General features: G+C 37.0%; 1 protein-coding gene across 1 annotated transcript in view; it reads left to right on the top strand.

The window, feature by feature from the left end:
• The window catches only part of MAP9 (microtubule associated protein 9), a 35,908-nt gene extending 29,005 nt beyond the window's left edge, over positions 1–6,903 (top strand). The window contains exon 14 of the mRNA XM_059173748.1: positions 2,850–6,903. Within this exon, the coding sequence (XP_059029731.1) occupies positions 2,850–2,972 (123 nt within the window). The 3' untranslated portion in view covers positions 2,973–6,903. The remainder of the gene's footprint in view (positions 1–2,849) is intronic.
• Positions 6,904–19,049: the final 12,146 nt, after the last annotated feature.

Here is a 19,049-nt window from a genome sequence, read left to right as displayed (position 1 = left end):
ATCATCAATATGAGGAAACCACCAAATTCTATAGTGTTAGCAGAGACTTAGAGAAATGAAGAGACAATCTGAGCTGTAGGATGAAAAGAGCTAGTGCTGCTAACATTTCAGGAATTCCTGGATTAATGTTTAATTTTCATAGTAACCCTCACATAGCCCTTTCTTTGAAGGGAGTATGTGCAGGGAAACAAAATGATTCTAAAATTCATCCAGCATAATAAAAATGGGAGAATATAGAAGGTAATATTTCCAAAATAAGATGAGGTAGAAGACTGTTTCTATCAAGCAATAAAGTATAAATTTACTGTCCTACTCTCCCATGAACCAGCATTCTCCTTTCCTGGATTTGTCCCATCACTTTCCAAGATGTATAATTCTTAATTCTTAATTCCTCATTTGCCTCCAGTTGTGGTTCCACATCTCACTACCCCTTTTTAATAGCTAAACTTCTAAGGAAGTTTTATTTACACTCCATACCCTTTTCACCCTCAGCACACTCCAGCCTTGTCTCTTTCGCCATCACTATACTGTAACTACGCTTCGAAAGTTAGTTTTGCCAAACCATCTAGCAATCCAATGTGTTGTTTCCTGCTGCATTCCCCAGACCTCTCAAACATTCTCCCTAGCCACTTTCATCTTCTGGCAACTGTCACCTCCCCTGGGTACCTTGCTCCCCTGGTGTCTCTCATTTCTCTGCCTTTCTCCTCAATGGCATTTGTTGACTTCTCTTACCTGTGTTCCAGATGTTACCATTGGCCTGCAGGCCCCACACCACCTCACACACCCACCTGTCTTTTCTGGTACCCTGTCCTGTCTTCTGCCCAGTTTGAGTCACACTGGCTAGCACTGGCCCTCTTGTTTTCTTTCACATCCCACGTTTCTCCCACGTGTCCGAGCCCTCACACATACTGCTCGCGCTCTGCTTGGAATGCTCTCTCCTCAGTGCCTCTCACAAGGGGCTTCTCTTATCTGGCTTGTCTCACTTTGAAATGACTTTCCCTGAATCCACTTTTCTTTGAAGCCATGCAGTCTGTTTTATTCTTTAGCAATTACAACAATTTTTTTTTATATGTTCCATAGAAATTTTCACAATTTGAAATGATCTGTTGTTTGTTTGTTAACTGTCTGTTTTGAAAATCCCCTGAGGGACAAGGACCAGATTTGTGTTTGGGATTTTAGAATCACGTTATACGTGGTCCCCTATAATATACTGCTTGACCCAGAGTAGGATCTTGGTGCTTAACAGTTCGATGAATGAACACAAATCAAAGCAGTATAATACCAGTAAATAATAGACACCCCCATCCCCTGCCCCAGGACCTCTCAGAACAAGGAAGGATGTGCTGCTATATAATAAATAACACAAATTAATGGATGCAAGGAAACTGTAACTTGGGTTATTTGTGTCACATTTGGGCATGAGATCACTTCAAAGCAAAGCGAAAGCACCTAAGCATTAAATATAAAATGCCAAACAATAGAAGAACTGAAGGAAAACAAAACACTATCAAGTCTCACAGGGATAAGATGCTTTTCTAAACCGAGAAGTGCTATAGAAATAAAAAGAAAAACATAAATAGATACTGAATTTAAAATCACTAATATGTTAACATAAAAAGTCCATGTAGGTTCTGCTTGGGGTGGTGGGTTCCTACAGCTGCTTTGGAAAATAAATCATTTCCCAGCAAATTATATTAATACCAGCAGATTCACTCCTAGGCAGATACTTGGAGAGAAAATCTTGACTTATAAGTACAAGGCATCAAATAGGGATGTTTACTAGGGGGAAAAAAAATCATGTTTTCAACAACACAAAAATAGGTTAACAAATAGTGATAAGTTGACATGCTGGAACTCTATGAATATTCTATGGAATATCAATGAACTAGAGCTGTAATTCACATAGGTGGTTCTTAGGAATATTAAGATGGATAAAAAAGGAAGCTGCAAAAGTACAGCATGTTACATTTTTCTCTAATTATAAAAACATGCAAAACAAAATTACTTGTTTTGAAATTAATACATTTATAATACAAGTACTAAGAGATGCGCTGAAATGATAAGCATCAAGTTGAGAGTAATGGTTACCTCACTGGGGTGGAGAGGAAGCAGTATGATGGAGGAATGAACACAGAGACCTTCAAAAGTATTGGTCCTTGTTTTTTTTCATAAGGCAGATGGTGGGCACACAAGTTTTGATTACATTACTCTTTAAACAATTGTCTCGGCTGAAATCGTTCTTTTTTTTTTTTTGTTAAAAAGGACAGTAATGTAGGTAAAATGTGTGCTGCAAAGATAATATATATCATATGAAAATATGCAAATTACTAAGCATTAAAAGCATCGATACCCATAGCCAGATAATTAAGCAAAAAAATTCACGAAAGGGCTAAAGAAAAATATAATGTGCTCAAACTTAATAATCAACGAAACGTGAGACTTAATTTTCAACTATTTATAACAATTTTGAAGTGTCCCTGCTGGTCATGGCATATTCAACCTTTGCACCCAGTAAATTAAGTTCTGAGATTATGTTCTCAAGTCATCACTAACTTCTCATAATTTTCTCTTTGAGTTATGGAATTATAGGTCTTTTCCCCCATTTTTCATAATTTTGTTTAAATATTATCACTTTAAATATTAAAAAATAAGTGATTAAGTGATGCATTAGTACCTATTGGTAATATAGATGAGCAATATACTCAGCCGCTTTTCCTTTATAACCAGTTAAATAGGAAGTGACATTTTAATGTCTTATAATGGGTTACTTTGTTCTTTAGCAAGCAACTTGATTTGAAAATAATGTTCATATATGTATATACATTTAAAGTTTTCTATTTTCTCTTTAGGAAAAGAAAGAAAGGCAGGAAAGAATCGAACGAAAACAAAAGAAGCGTCATCCCTTTCTGGAAAATGAGGCACTTCCTCCCTGGAGCCCTCCAAGCAGAACTGTATTCTCAAAAGTGTTCTGATACTTCTCAGCTTTACATAATTTAGTTATCAATTCCCCATTTTAGCCACTATTTATTCAATTACTTATAGTTAGAAAAGTCTATTTTTATTAAATGCCAGCCGTTTCCACTAACAATGGAAAAGATGCTTTGGAGTTTAATCAGTGAAATAACTGAAAGCTTTTTTTTGGACTGTAGGTAAACTGCCTCAGATGAGAAGCTAATAATCAGATTGCTCTTACCATTTGAATGACCATCACGTCCTGACAGTCCTTACAGTCAGATGATCCATGGTCACTTTCCTGAAGCTGTGCATGGTATTTAAGTATGTTTATTCCCCAGAATAGGAAACCATCTAGGTGCTATAATCATAGAAATTATTAATGCAATCTGTGAATGATTGTGCACCTAGGTTCAGGTTTTAAAAGGAATCATCTCTGGGGGTATGCATATATGTAAATACACATACATATTTATGTATATATATATATATATATATTTTTTTTTAAACTGATCTTTAGCTCAAGCAGTTGCACTTGCACTGTGCAAGTTAGAGTTTCAGTCAGTTAAGGCAGTAGGTCAGTAGAACTTGAATTGTTGAGGCATTTTATTTCAAAAGTTTGCCTTATGTTTTATCTGTCCCAGACTTAAGGTGACAATCGTAGGCACTTTTATAATGAGTAGACCTCTAAAATGTGTCTTCTAAGTTCTATCTCACTTTATTATTCCAGTGGAACCAAAAATACATCCATTTCTTGGTAGTAATACACTTCACGCAATAGTTATGGAAATTCCATGAGAGTTCAAGGTCGTTATCACTGTTAATTTTTTCCAGACTAAAGCCATGTAATTTTCAATGTAAATTTTCATGTAAACGTAATTTTCAATCTCTTAGCCCTTCCAGAGTCTTATAGTTTATATTTAGAAGACACCTATATAGAAGGCAATTTGTAGAAAATGCCCAAAGAATCTTTATTTATTTATTTGATCTCTGCATATCTTTAAATTAATTGGACTCATACTTGAACTGGTCAGCTGATTTATCACAGACCGAATGTATGCTCTCAGAGCTGCAATACTACTTTTGCCAATGGTGCAGCGCAATGATGAATGAGAATAAATAATTACTATTTATTAAGCACCTAATGTATGCTTGCTGCTGGATCTTTACAGATGTCAATTCTTATCTTTAGACAATTATTCTGTGTAGGTGTTATTTTGCAGATTAAAAAATACTGAGACTCAGAGAAATAACTTGCCATACATTTAGCATGTGATTGAATCAGGATGAGAATTAAGTCTTTCTCCCTCCAGAATCTGTATTATATCAACTTTACAAACACATATCACCTCTGGGATCCTAAAATCATGTATTGTTATCCGGAGATTATCTTCCTTTTAAGAAATATCTGTTTGTTATTTAGAGATGTTGAACTTCATTAGATCTATAAAGTAGAAGAAGTTTCCATAATAGTTGAAGATTTAGTCAAATGCCATGTACCTAGCGTTAGAATGTGAGGAAAGCCAGCAGGTTGTAGAACAGAGGCTTTGAGATAGTCACTCAGGAAGTTTCAGAGGATTAACGTCACTGCGGTGCATGTGCAAAATTAGGGAGATACCGTGGGTCACTTTCTATGATCACATCAGTGCTACGAATAAATTGGTTTTAAAATTATAAACAAAACTAGAAGCACACTGCCAGGAACTAGGAGCATACTTCATGAAATTGAAACTGTTATCCTCACTATGTACTATCAAAACATGGGATTTAGCTCATCTCTTTTTCACCAAATACATATATAGTGCCTACCAGAATGAATCGTTGTTTTTGATATCCAATTAACTATTCACAGCTAAAAAGGAATTTGCAAATTCCAGGGAAGTAAAAGGAAAAAAAAGATCGGGGATATGTGTCATAAATTTCATATTAAATATTTGCTTACACTTCCCAATTATTTTCTTCTTCATTATCATATTCAGTAGCTTGCCATTATCCCTTCTTAGTGTTGTGAGCACTGAATGAAATTAGTAATTAAAGTAAACCACATGGCATTGTTTTCATTTAGGGACTGTCAAGAGCCCTGCATTTCCCCACTTCATGTATGTGAGAAGGTTAATGTAGGCAGCATTGATAATGGTTATTTGACATACATTTTTAGTAAACAAGAAGAAATCTCCACTTTCCTGGCCAGTCCAGCACTCAAAGGAGAATACGGAGATGACCTGTATTAGGGAGTTCCTAAAAAGAAACATAAATACTAATTTCTTAGCACTGCTTGTGAAATGGGATGAAAAGAGAAATTGAGGTGTTTGCAAAGACCCAACAAGTTGTTTCCCTCAAATGGGGAAGTTTGTCTTACTATGATAAATAATATATTATTTCCCATTTACAGCAACCTGTGCTGGCCAGTTATCTAGTTGAATGAAACCCTCTTTTTTCCTGCAGCAGAAATAAAGTTGAGTTTTGGGAGCTGGGTGAAAATAAAGTCCTGCTTATTTTCTGAGATCGAAAGGAGTGAATCCAGCCTGGTAGTATTCTCGTGAATATATTTATCTGTTTAAGGGGTATGAGTTCCCCATATGTCCTTAAAAGTATCAAATGTAAATAGACATATTTGCTCATTAAGTTTTCATTAATTTATAATAAGAGGGAATTCAAATTAAGGACACTAAAAACCTATACATTTTCTGGTGAAGCTTCCAGTTTTGTAAATTGTATTGATCACTTGACACTTCAAAGTAAAGAAAATAAGAATTTAATGAATATTCTAAAACATTACTGAAAAGAATTTCCCTAGAAATTTACTTATCAGTACAAAAAATAAAATATTTTACACAATGTATTTTCCATAACAAATAGTGTTTGTAGAAAATAGTGTTACATAAATAAAGAGAAACTATATGGCATTTTAGATCAGAAGGAAGAGGCAGTTTTCTTGAAGAAGATAAGAAATGTTCAGGGATAACAATTTTTCCAAGATTTGTATTATATCACATTTTGAAAATGTTAGTGGCTCATTTATTGTTTTAATAGTATTGAAACTGATATTTTTCACTGTTGCCAAAGCAGTAGCTGATAATAGTTAAGTGTCCATAGCTGTATTACCTTAGAGTGATAAAACTGCATCTGGGAGTGTTTTAATACTTTAATAAAACAGGCCCAAACCCTCTTTCCAAGTTGAACAAAATTCCTCTGACTTGCCCACGCCCATACCACTAACCAGAAGAATCCAGAGTTAGAGATGAGATGTCCAGTTTTCTAGTTGTAATTTGCCCCCATCCCATAATTTTGAGAACCCAATAAAACTTTTCACACTAAATTTTGTATCCATGGTCATTATCAGCTTGGTTCATTGTGATCCTTTCAGATGGTCCTTATCCTTCCAGTGCCTTCTCCATAACTCCACCAGATCAAGGCTCTTTGGACACCTACATGACTACTTCATGGGTGGTAGAAACTTATGGACATAAGTTTCTCAAGCCCTAAGTCACAGGCGAAGATACAATGGGAAAAAGGAATTTCACAAAATGGGAGAAATTGCATGTCAAAGTAGTTCCCGAGAATAAACCCGTACAGAAAACAAACTTCCCTGATGTCATCTTGGCTCTAATTTCAGAAGTGCTATATTAATAGGTATTTAGTCCCATATGCTCCCATGTTACACAAAGCAAAGATATTATCAGTTGCCCTGCTTCCTAGGTACACTGGCTGACAGAATAATGAATGCTATATAAATGCTTAACTGGAGACTTCCCTGAATTCTTTCTGTTTTAAAATTTCAGGTGATTTGATTATTTTGAAACATGTTACATGTAATTGTATAATGTTAACTAAATTATTGGTATTAAATTTAGGATGTTATTTTAAGAATTACCTGAGATGTACTTACTGTCTGCTTTCTAGTATCATACTTCATGTTGTGCTGAATTAAAGTTAACCATTCAAGATTTATTTTATTGGGTTATGATGTTATTTATTGATCGTGCCAGATTTCATTTCATAACTTTGGAAAACGTGGTATGAGTTTCATTTCTGGGCTAATGATGAAATGATCATTGCCATGTGCAGCAACATGGATGGATCTAGAGAGTATAAATGCTAAGTGAAATAAGCAGTCAGAGGAAGACAAATAACCATATGACGTCACTCATATGTCAAGTTTAAGAAACAAAACAAAGACCCCCACACACACACAAAAAAACCCAGACTCTTAATTATAGAGAACAAATAGAGGGTTACCAGAGGGAAGGTGGGTGAGGAGACTGGTGAAATAGGTGAAGGGGATGAAGAGTACACTTACCATAATGAGCCCTGAGTAATGTATAAAATGCTGAATCACGGTATTATACACCTCAGATTGACATAACACTGTCTGCTAACTACAGAACTTTTAAAAAAAGATGAAATGATCATATTATGCTGATACATCTTTTACTAGAAATGCCTGAAAATTTTTCAAAACTGACTGAAAATTTGGATATAAACTTTTCTTTTTCTTGAAGTAATACATAAGTTACAAAGGTAATGTAATTATAAATTTACCAAATAATTAGAAAGTGCAAATAGCAAAAATAACCCACATTTCCATCTCCCCAAAATAATCATAGTTAACATATTTTGTACTCTTCCAGCTTTTAATTTCCAGTGCCTTTTTTCCTATAGTTGGAATTAAATGGAGAGTGAAGAAAATAGAAATAAAATTCCTTCTCTCTCTCTCTGTTTTTCTCTGTGCCTCTCTCCCATGCCACCTGTGTGTGTATACCTATGTGTTGTATTTCTGTATACATAGATCTTTGCATATATTTATTAAATATAGAGTAATATCTATAAAATATATAAATATAAAATACATATATAAAATTTATTTATATAAATATATATATATTTGAGTGCAAAACTTTTTTTGATCTTATTTTAATTTTAAAGAATAAAAATGTTTGAATATATGTATGTATACATATGTGTTATATTTTTATAAATTTCTGGTTACCAGTGTTTTCCACTCAACAATAGATAATGAACATATGCTATTATGCATTTTCTAATAATCTTTGATGCTGCAACTACAGTCTAACCTATTTTGGGCAATTTGCTTCCTTATAATTGTTTACTATAATAAGTAATAATACAGCCAACATCCTTGTAGTCACTACCCTTGTTATCAAGAGGGTGGACCTCATTAAATCTATAAAATGAAAAAGAATCCATAGTATTTAAGGAGTTAGTCATATTCTTTGCATCTGCTATTAAAATGTGAGGCGGGACTCCTAGGTTGTTCAGTCAGTTAAGGGCTGGGACTCTTGATTTCGGTGCTGGTCCTGATGTCAGGGTCATGAGGAGCTCTGCATTGGGTTCACACTGTGCAAGGAGATTGCTTAAGATTCTCCCTCTCCCTCTCCCTCTCCCCCTCAGTCCCTCTCCCTGCCACCCGACCCCTTTGCATTGTCTTTCTTAAGGGCGGGGGTGGAGGGGGAGGGCCACAATGTCAGGAAAGCCAGCAGGTTGAGAAACAGGCTTTGAGATAGTCACTTAGGTTTCTCAGGATTAACCTCCCTAAGGCGCATGTGCAAGAAAAGAAAGACATCATGGATCACTTTGTCAGATCCCATCATCACTACAGAAAAACAAAAGAAATTTCATAAAACTAGAAACTTTTTTATATTGCCAGAACTACAAGGAACTACACAGGAATGGGAGTTGTTTAATGGGTACAGAAATCCAGTTTCTCAAAAGGAAAGAATTCTGGAGATTGGCTGTACCTCAAAGTGTGTGTGCTTAGCATTACTGAACCGTATGTTTTAAAAATGGGTGAGACGGTAAATTTTATCTTACGTGTATTTTACCACAATTCAAAAAAAAGAAAAAAAAACTGCACAGCAAGACAAAATGCTTGCTCATTTATCCATGGGAGAAATACAGAGAAAACTTCTCCCCTAATTAGAGAGATGTCTTTTCCTTTGGTCTGATCAGATCGACTTGTTTATCAGGGACGACACATCCTTGATTCAATTACAGTTCTCAGGAATGTCCTAGCTGCTCAGTTTAAACAGAGATTGAACACTGAGTAGAAAAGAAACATTTCAACCACACTTTCTGATCATTCCTCCTTCCAGATTTTTTTTTTCTTGGATATTCTTGCCCACCTTATATTGAGATAAGCTTTAGGCTTCTTTTTGAAGCTTTTAAAACAAAATTATGATTCTTGGTAGAATTGCAATAATCAGGCATAGTAAGAAAATCTGTTGGTTAGAAAAAGAATAAAACCAATCCTGTTCTGAGGCTGATTAATATTCACTTGTATTTTGTATAGAGAGCCATTTTACTCTTAAAATTAATGAATCTATTGTGCTCATGGGTTCCCTTTGGGGAAAATCCACTGTGATCCCTACACATCTTCCATATACTCAAGAGTAACTGTTACCTTCTTTACTACATTGTTCCCTTCTCTTAAATAACTGTTATGGAAGGTCTCACCTTTGTAGGCAAATGTATGTATCTCCCCAACTAAAGAACTTCATGAGGGCAGGGAATGATATTTTATATATATTATATATTTTATACATATTGGCATTTTTCCTTTATCAGTGGGGCCTGGATGAATATTTCTTGGCTGATAAAGAACAAGTTAAAAATAGAGTATAAAAGACTGCATATGTGTTTATAATGACCATAGTACACAAAGAGCAAGGACCCTGTTATTTGATAAATTTATATAAATTATTTTATATATAATTAAGATGGCTTTAAAATGAGTATGATAACTATTGCAAATAGCTTAAAATTTTATTTTAACATTTTTTAACATATATCACTTATCACTCATTATCACATTATTTTAACATATATCACTTTTTCAGCCCAAAACAAAACAAAATTTTTAAAGTGGAAAACTCTCTGTGTATGTGTATGTGTGACTGCATTAAGCTGGAAAACCTCACATATATTCTAACATTCACAATTAAATAGCTTGAGCCCTATCAAGAGAACTCTTTCTTTCTTGGTATCCTTCCCATGGTACTATTCAGCAACCAAAAAGAAGGAATGAGGGATGAGAGGGAGTGAGGATGGGAAGGCGGGAGGAAAGACAGCAAGCAAGCCGAGGGCTCACTGGCTCATTCATGCTAAAGGACAAATCTTGGTAGAAAAATCCATGAACTAAAGCTTAAATTCAGATATACCAAGTGTGGATCCTGAAACTAGACTCAACAGTGAGCCTTCATTCTGGGTGAGTGGAGGGCATGGTCACTCTGTAGCTCCTTTCATCTCATTACCAGATTTAGAACTCAGAGTTACATCTTTAAAGCTTGTGATTGTGATTTCCACAAGGCTACCAGATGTTGATTATCCTATATCAAAACTGCTTGTTCGTCAAACAGTGAACAAGCTGCCATGTGTGGGACTCCTCTATGGACGTTAAGGAGTTGGCAATAATAACCCCTGCTTTCAAAGAACTTATGGTAAGGTCAGGAGGAGGCAAACAAAAATCACCTAAGCAAATATACAAATAAAATAATTTCAGTTTCTGATAATACTGTGAAGAAGATAAAGTAGTTTAGTGTGATAGACCATGACCAGGCTGTGGAAGATTTCTTTTCAGCAGGCATCTCTGAAGAAAAAATGTGGGAGTTGTGACCTGAAATGAGAAGGCAGCACTGGGAAGACTCGTTGGAAGAACAGTCCAAGCAGCAAGAACATTGAGGGCCAAGGCTTCAAGGAGGGAAAATGCCAACATGGTGGGTGGCAAACAAGAAGCAGAGAGGAAGGAAATGAGGCCAAAGAGGAAGGAAGATTATATAGACAGTCTGAGGCATTTTAAGAAGTCTGTGTTTTATTCCAAGTGCAGTGGAAGAGTTCTAGTTGAGGTGAAGTGATGTGACATACACTCTAAAAAGTTCTTTCAGTCGGTGCCCTTGGGTGGCTCAGTCAGTTAAGTGTCTGCCTTCTGCTTAGGTCATGATCCCAGAGTCCTGGGATTGAGCCCCACATTGGGGTCCCTTCTTGGAGGAAAGTCTACTTCTCCCTCTCCCACTCCCCCTGCTATGTTTCCTCTCTCACTGTGTCTCTCTCTGTCAATATATAATAAAATATTTTTTAAAAAATAAAATAATAAAATTAAAAAAAAAAAAAAGTTCTCTCAAGGCTACTACTATGTGAGGAGTAACCCGTTGGGAGTTTTCTTTACTAGCCCAGATAAAGAGATTTGGTTTAGGGTTGTAGTGCTGGAGGTAATAAAAAGTGGTTGGATTTGATATACGTTTGGAAGGTAGAGAAATAGATGTTTCTAATGGATAGAATCTGAGGTATGAGGGGGAAAATCAACAACAGCATCAGGGATTCATTCCAGCCTCAGTGAATGAATGGATAGTGATGCCCTTTATTCAGAGAGGTTTGTAGGTGACAGATTTGGGGATGCAGGATATGGGGGTGGATCTGACGTTTGCAGGGATGGATGCCAGAAGTCTCCGAGCCTAGTGAAGGGATTAGGGAATGGAGAGGCCAAATGACCCAAATCTGCGTCCAGCCCTGCATGCTCTTTAACTGACACACACTATACAGAACCCCACAGCACACTTATTGTTCCAGAAGGTTTAGTCAGTTCAAGGGACACTTCAAGCATGGGCCATGATATTCCTGTCCCAGGAAGCAGTCATATCCTAAGACAACCCATGTGGTGCTGCGTCTAGTCACAGAGGCTGATCAGCACTTCTCTTGCTGTTCAGAAAGTCTTTTTTTGCCACCTTTTCCCACTACATTGAACAGGAGGCACTTCATTACATCATGACGAGGGGTCATGCAAAAGAAGTATCTCTGTCTTTTTACTTCCGGGAAGCTGCTTGGCCCCCCTGCAACTTTCCTCACTCTTTTCCCAACAATTCTCCAATTTTACGTAATAATAAATATGTATGAAGATCGCTGTTAAGCGAAACGCAAACACAAACTTCATATTGTATTCCAGAACTAAAAGCTGGTAGGTTCACAAAGTCCTAGATTCACAAGGGTGACATTGTGGTAATAAATAAATATTTCATATTCGCTTCTGGCACAGAGCTTCTAAAAGTCTTGGAATCTGTTAAGTGATAAGAGCAACGCTGGTGTCTTTTGTTATGTTAACAAGTTGACTGTACTTCAGGAAGCAGGCTGGTTGCTAGGAGACCCAGCCAAGGGGTTAGAGAGTTGGAACTTTCAGTCCTGCTCCTGGGAGGAGAGAGGGGCTGGAGGTTGAATCAATTGCCAGGGGCCAATGATTTCATCAGTTATGTCTTAGGAAATGAAGTCTCCATAAAAATCGAAGTGAAGGGAGTTTGGGGAGCTTCCAGGTTGGTGAACATATAGAGATTTGGGGAGAGTAGCACACTGGGATGGGGCATGGAAGCTAGGCAAGCACCCTACCCCATACTATCCCCTACGGATCTCTTACTGAATCCTCAGGCTGTTCCTGAATTATGTATTTTTATAATTAACCAGCAAACTAGTAAGTAAAAAGCTTCTCTGAATTCCATGAGCCACTCTGGCCAATTAATCTAACCCAAGGAGGGGGTCTTGGGAATCTCCAATCAGAAGCAGAGGTGATAAATAACCTGGGTTTGCAATGGGCATCTGAGGTGGAGGGGAGGCACTAGGGGTTAAAGGGGTGGGGAATCATGTGGGACTGGGCTCTTAACCTGTTGAATCAGATGCTGTCTGCGTACAGAGTGTCAAATTGTAGAACATTCAGTTGGTGTTGCAGAATTTTTTGTCAATGGTGTGGTAAAACCTCCACACATTGGAATTAAGGTACAGAATCCATTCAACAAGGTATAAAAGTGTATATAGTAAAAAATGTCTCCCTTTGCTGTTCTTGGCCACCAGCTTCGCTTTCCAAAAGGCAACTGTTATTAGTTTTTTCGTTTGTCCTTCCAAAGATATTGTATATATTAAAAGCATATAATTATTTGTTCTTCTTACCACCCTCAAATGATATTATAACGAGTTACTAGGCCGCATAGTGTTTATACCTTGGAAAACTTTCTGGACTAATGCATATAGAAATACTTTTTTCTTACAGTTTTATGCCATTGCATTACATGGATATTTGATAATTTAATTGGACAGTTCCCTTTTAAAAGACCATTTATTTCCAATCCTTTTCAGGTATTACAGTGTCAAAGAAAAAAATCAGACATATAGTTACATGACCATTAATATGCTATTTAATTTCTATACAAGGGAAGCCAATCAATAAATTGATTTCATCTTAAAAAAAGAGAAACTACCATGATTTATATAAAAGGAAAAGTGAAGAGGAAAAAAGGAAGAAGGAAAAAACACCAACCATGTGGAAATGTGACCTATATTTTCCTCTCCTTCAGTAAACTGCTGATTAGCTGGCTGTTGTCTGGGGTCAATGGGGGATATTGTGCCTTGGACAGCTGGATAGGTCATTGAAGGAAACAATTTCAGTTACCATGGAGTCTTTAAAAAGCTTGATTTTTTTTAATGTTTTCATCCATTCTTTATTTTATTTTTTGGTTTTTTAGATTGTTATTTATTTATTTGAAAGGAGAGAGAGTGAGCAGGGAGAGCAAGGGAGGGAGAAGCAGACTCCCCACTGAGCAGGGACCCCCCCCCCCCCGCCCAATACGGAACCTGATCCCAGGACACCAGTATAGTGACCTGAGCTGAGGGTAGGCACACAACTGATAGAGCCCCCCCAGACACCCCAACCTTGAGATTTTTTAACCCTAAAATATACCTGTCAAGAAATGTCTCTCAGTGGTTTTGGTTGGCACTTTGTCTTAATCAGGCCAGGTCTGCACCGGTCCCTTCATCAGCATTTCTCACAGACGATATTGTAAAGTATCGTGGGCACATCATTTTACACGTGGATAAGCACCATCATAGCAACAAAGTTGAGAACTCCTTTCAGTGCTGCACTGAAAGATTCGTGCATTTTAACAATGAAAGCTATTGCCATATTGTCCTGCACAGAGGTTGGACCCACCATGAAAAGAGGCAGCACATGCTTGCCTATGCAATGTGATAGCCTCCTGTTCTTCTTTAGCTCTAAATCACATTTAATTCCTAGTTTTGCAATCCACACTGACTTGGTTTAGAACACATAGGTGTATTTCACTTTCGCCAACAAATGTGACTCCTTTTTTTTTTTTTTTTTTTAAACATAAAGCCATCTCTATCTTCAGGTTTCCCACTTTAACCAACATGATTAAGAGAAACATTTGGCTCTCCTTTGGAACTTGACAAGTATGTTGATAAGGCCAACTGTCACATGACCTCCATACTGAACAGGCAAAAAAGGAGGGATAAAGATCGTGACAAATTAGGGATACAGGGACGCCTGGGTGGCTCAGTTGGTTGGACAACTGCCTTCGGCCCAGGTCATGATCCCGGAGTCCTGGGATCGAGTCCCACATCAGGCTCCCAGCTGCACGGGGAGTCTGCTTCTCCCTCTGACCCTCTCCTCACTCATGCTCTCTCTCACTGTCTCTCTCTCAAATAAATAAATAAAGTCTTTAAAAAAAAAATTAGGGATACAGAGTATAGCTTTTTGTCAGCAACAGAATTCATAATTTTTACATGTTTAAGACTTTCTAGATGAACAACGGCATCACCTAAAGAAACAAGACTCTCAGCATTAATACTGCGAGGTCCGAATGAAACAACCCTGCACGTCTTCCTGGTTTCGGTTTTCTTTCCCCCAAATTCCAAACTGCCAGGTCAGGGCACATGAAAGATCAAAAGCACACTGATGTGGTACAGAGACAACAGTCTGTCTTTTTGTCAGGGCAGTCAGGAGAGGCTTGGGGCAGAGCTCCGGTCAAGTGGATCATCTCCAGCTACAAACTGCTCCATAGGTGTTTCTAGAAGGGTGCCCCAAGGAGGTTTGCATGGAAACCACTCTGTACCTGAAGACTGCTACACAGTGAAGAACAATGGAATTCACTGCTCTACCTTGACTCCAAAGACCCTCAACCATATGCCATTTATTTCAATAGCTAACTGTAATGGAAGGGAGTTTGCTTCTTGGGTCCTCAAGAATCACAACTATGGTGGGCAGCCCAGGTAGAACCAATGGAAGTTGGATAGCTCCTGGAAACCAGGGGGAGTCTTCCCAAGGGCACAGTTCTGTCTTCAAGTATATGTTGACTTCAGAGTTTGTGTGAGATTTCAGTAACATCCATACCGCCTGTAGGCTCATGGCTCTGACCTTTCAAATAATTTGGGTGCCATTTTTACAAGCCAGAGTTCCATGATTATTTTGATATACTATATCTAACATGAAAATAGTTTATAAGTAGAGATTAATTTGCTTTGCACAAGAAATTTTAAGTTTATAACTGTTAATGAAAGAAAAGTCTGTTCAGTTCCTTAAATAAAATTCCAATTGTAATGTTCTGATTTATGCCAAACAACTTGATATAAATTATAATCACCAATTTGTAAGGTATGAAATATCTATTCAAAAATTTTATCCAGTTGTTTCTTGGTTGGCTCAGTCGGTTGAGCATCTGACTCTTGATTTCAGCTCAGGTCATGATCTCGGGATCATTAGATCAAGGCTTTTGTGTGGCTCGTCACTCAGCATGGAGTCTGCTAGAGATTCTCTCCATCTTGCTCTTCCTCTATCCCTCTCCCGACTCTCTCTTTCTCAGATTAAAAAAATCTTTTTTTAAAAGATTTTATTTATTTATCTGGCAGACAGAGATCACAAGTAGGCAGAGAGGCAGGTAGAGAGAGAGGGAAGAAGGCTCCCTGCGGAGCAGAGAGCCCAATGCGGGGCTTGATCCCAGGACCCTGAGATCATGACCTGAGCTGAAGGCAGAGGCTTAACCCACTGAGCCACCCAGGTGCCCCTCTCAGATAAAAAAATCTTAAAAAATATTTTATTATTTATCAATATTAATAATATATCTTGTCTGCTGGGATTATTAGGGGTTTGATGGGATTATCTTTAAATGTCTTGATTAGGATTGTATCTGGACATCTCATCTAGAAACCCTGACTTAAAGAAATCATGTCCATAAAAGACAATTCAAGTCTGTCATTTTAAATTTTAAAATATTTTATTTTGATATGTTATACAAAATTGTTATTTAACTTGTTCTCTATTAATTTATGTTTTTAAATATATATGGAAAACCCAATTAATTTTGTTAGCCAAGCCTGAGACAGGCAACCTAAAACACTAAGAGTCATCAATAATAGCATTGTTTTCCTGATGTCAGATGAAACATCTTGGATACACAGCTTCATCCTTCCCCAAGAATGATGTCTCATGTCTCAGAAATACATAATCAAAGTTGTGACTCTTCCAGAACGAAGATTTGGCCAGGTCAACTCACTCTCCATGCTAGTTATAGAGGCAAGTGAGGAAATTTTCACTGACACTTCCCTTTGTTAAAGAAGAAAGAAAAATATGTAATATTAAGTGGATAAGCTTAATTTAAAAATCCAAAGGGAGGGGAAAGCAGCATTGTGAGATAGAAGAATAATTTTGGCAATATTAATGATTCTATATGATATGGAAGCCCAGGATATGATAAGTATGAGTGAAGTTATAGAATAGAGTATACCTGAATGGACCAAGCAGAGTTTATCCCCTCATGTCATTTATATTCTAGAAGGGAAGAGAAACACTGAACAAACAAGCACATTTATAATGTAACGCCCATCAGTTCATAGTATAATAACCTCTAAGCAGGTTAAGGAGATAAAATAATAGAAGTTAATAGAACTGTGGAGGATTATCAGATGTCCATCTAAAGAGACTAATTCCAAGCAAAAACCTAAAAGGAGTGAATGAGAAACCATGTTAGTACCTGTAGAACCGGATTTGGACCAGTCAGATCTCATGGGGCATGAAGTAGGCTTTGGTTTCATTCTAGTATCACAGTATAAAATCGGAGAATTAAGACCAGTGACCTCACAAGCTCTTAAGATATGGAACATTTCCTTAGGTGTTTGGGTGGACAATATACGTCAGGGAGCAAGAGTATAGACGTCAGAAGCTATTACAATCGTTCAGGGGATAGATGGACAGTGCTTGAAGGAGGAGTTGCATCATCAAATTCCAGATGTGTTTCAAGGGAGATGCTGCACCATTTACTCACGGGCTTGGGGAAGGTGCGAAAAAAAATAGAAGAGTAAAAAAATGGGCCAAACAACAGACTCAATGCCATTTATCAAACTCCGTGTCCCTTATCAAATAATGGTGACTTTATTAAACTGGGGACACTCAGAAATCAAGTTTGAGGGGGAAGCAAAAAGTTTTTTTTTTTCTGTAAATAATATTTTCAAAAGGAGAGATCATGTAGTTTGAATATTCAAACCAAAGGAGGAAAGCTCCAGAAGTATAAATTTGGGTATTAGCAGCATAGAGATGGTATGGTGTAAAGTCATGGGATTAGATAAAATCACCTAGAGGGTGAGCATAGGATAAAGAAGACAAGGGGAATCCCAGACTAAACCCTAGGGTGACCCAACATATCAAGGTCTGAAAGATGAAAGGACACGGTGCGTATGATTGGAAACATAGGCCAGTATGATAAGAGCTAATCCAAGAGAGGTGGGTTCTCTGGAAATCAACAGAATGAAGTGTTTCCAGAAACGAATGTTATACAGTATCAAATCTTTCTGATCGATCAAGAGATTAGGAGACTAACTATTGGAGCTGTTGGATAAAACAGAAGTTCGTGTAACCTGAAAATAAGATTTCAACAGACTGATGGGATGAAGACCTGTTAGGGGAAGGGGGAAGAAAGGAAATAAAATTATAAGTATACACCACTCTGTCAATGTGCCTTGCTGTAACCAGAAACAGAGAAACGAGAGTGGGTATCATTGCTGAAGGGGACGTGGGGTCAAGGCTGGGTTTATTTGTTCATAGAGAATTTATAGCTTACTCGCAGTAATTATTTAGCGAAAATGAAAAAGAATTATGCCTCATGTGCTTTTAGGCAGTACAGAAATCAACTAATTTAGATGAGAATTATCTATGCCATTCACACAATATTAGTATTTCCCCCCTCAGCAAGCACAATCCAATAAGGAAAAAAATGTCTTGAGTAATAAAAATTAAAATTCAATGCCTACATATGGCAAAGATTTGTTAACCATCAAGGTTTTCAGGTCAATGTTACACATTTCTGCCCCTGCTTTTAAAAACAGAAAACAAAAATATTAACCAGGGGTGCCTAGGTGGCTCAGTGGTTTAAGCCTCTGCCTTCAGCTTGGGTCATGATCCCAGGGTGCTGGGATCAAGCCCCGCATCGGGCTCTCTCTTCAGCAGTGAGCCTGCTTCTCCCCCAACCCCGGTCTGCTGTTCTGCTTACTTGTGATTTCTCTCTCTTCAGATAAATGAATAAAATCTTAAAAAAAAAAAAAAAAAGTATTATTCAGTCATAAAAGCTGGCAACATGAATGCTTATTTGGAATATTTACAGACAAAAAAAAAAAAAAAAAGCATGGCTATGGATAAAATTCCCAAGGTAACAAATATGTCTACTTAGGAATTCCTTTAAATAATTGTAATTCATATATTAACATATAATTACAGAAAATATATTAATTAAATAAACCTATACACAATTTTTTTATGTTGAAGGAAAGATTTACAAGGAAAATTAACAGAATATATGAATACTGCAGATTCATGTATAATACACCAAAATCTTCATTAGTTGCTGAATGTCTCAGCTTAAAACTACCCCCACATCAAGAAAAGGAAGGAAATGTCAATCTTCAAATCAATGATGATTATTGCCATCCATGAGTCATGACAGCAAGTCAAATCTCTCATAAAAATATATAAATGTGGCCTCCAGATGTTTTTGACTGGATGAAAAGTTTATTTATGAGTCATATAGGAGAGTTGCTTAATTAGAAACTCCTGGCAAGATGAATAAGAAGCAGCAGCTAATGTATTCCTCACCTGCTAACACATACTCAAACTAAACAAGATCGGATTAATCAAAACCTAAAACTAAGTTAAATTGAAATGTAAAATGTTGATTGAATAAGCCAGTATATGGGAGACTTGGAGGGTTTAACCCTGAACACTTTCATAAATATTTTGTTGTTGTTGTTGTTGTTTTCTTTCT

Source organism: Mustela lutreola, chromosome 1 (assembly GCF_030435805.1).
Source record: "Mustela lutreola isolate mMusLut2 chromosome 1, mMusLut2.pri, whole genome shotgun sequence".
NCBI lineage: Eukaryota > Metazoa > Chordata > Mammalia > Carnivora > Mustelidae > Mustela > Mustela lutreola.
The sequence above is the reverse complement of the archived record's forward strand: the minus strand, read 5'-3'. Positions and strand labels throughout refer to the sequence as shown.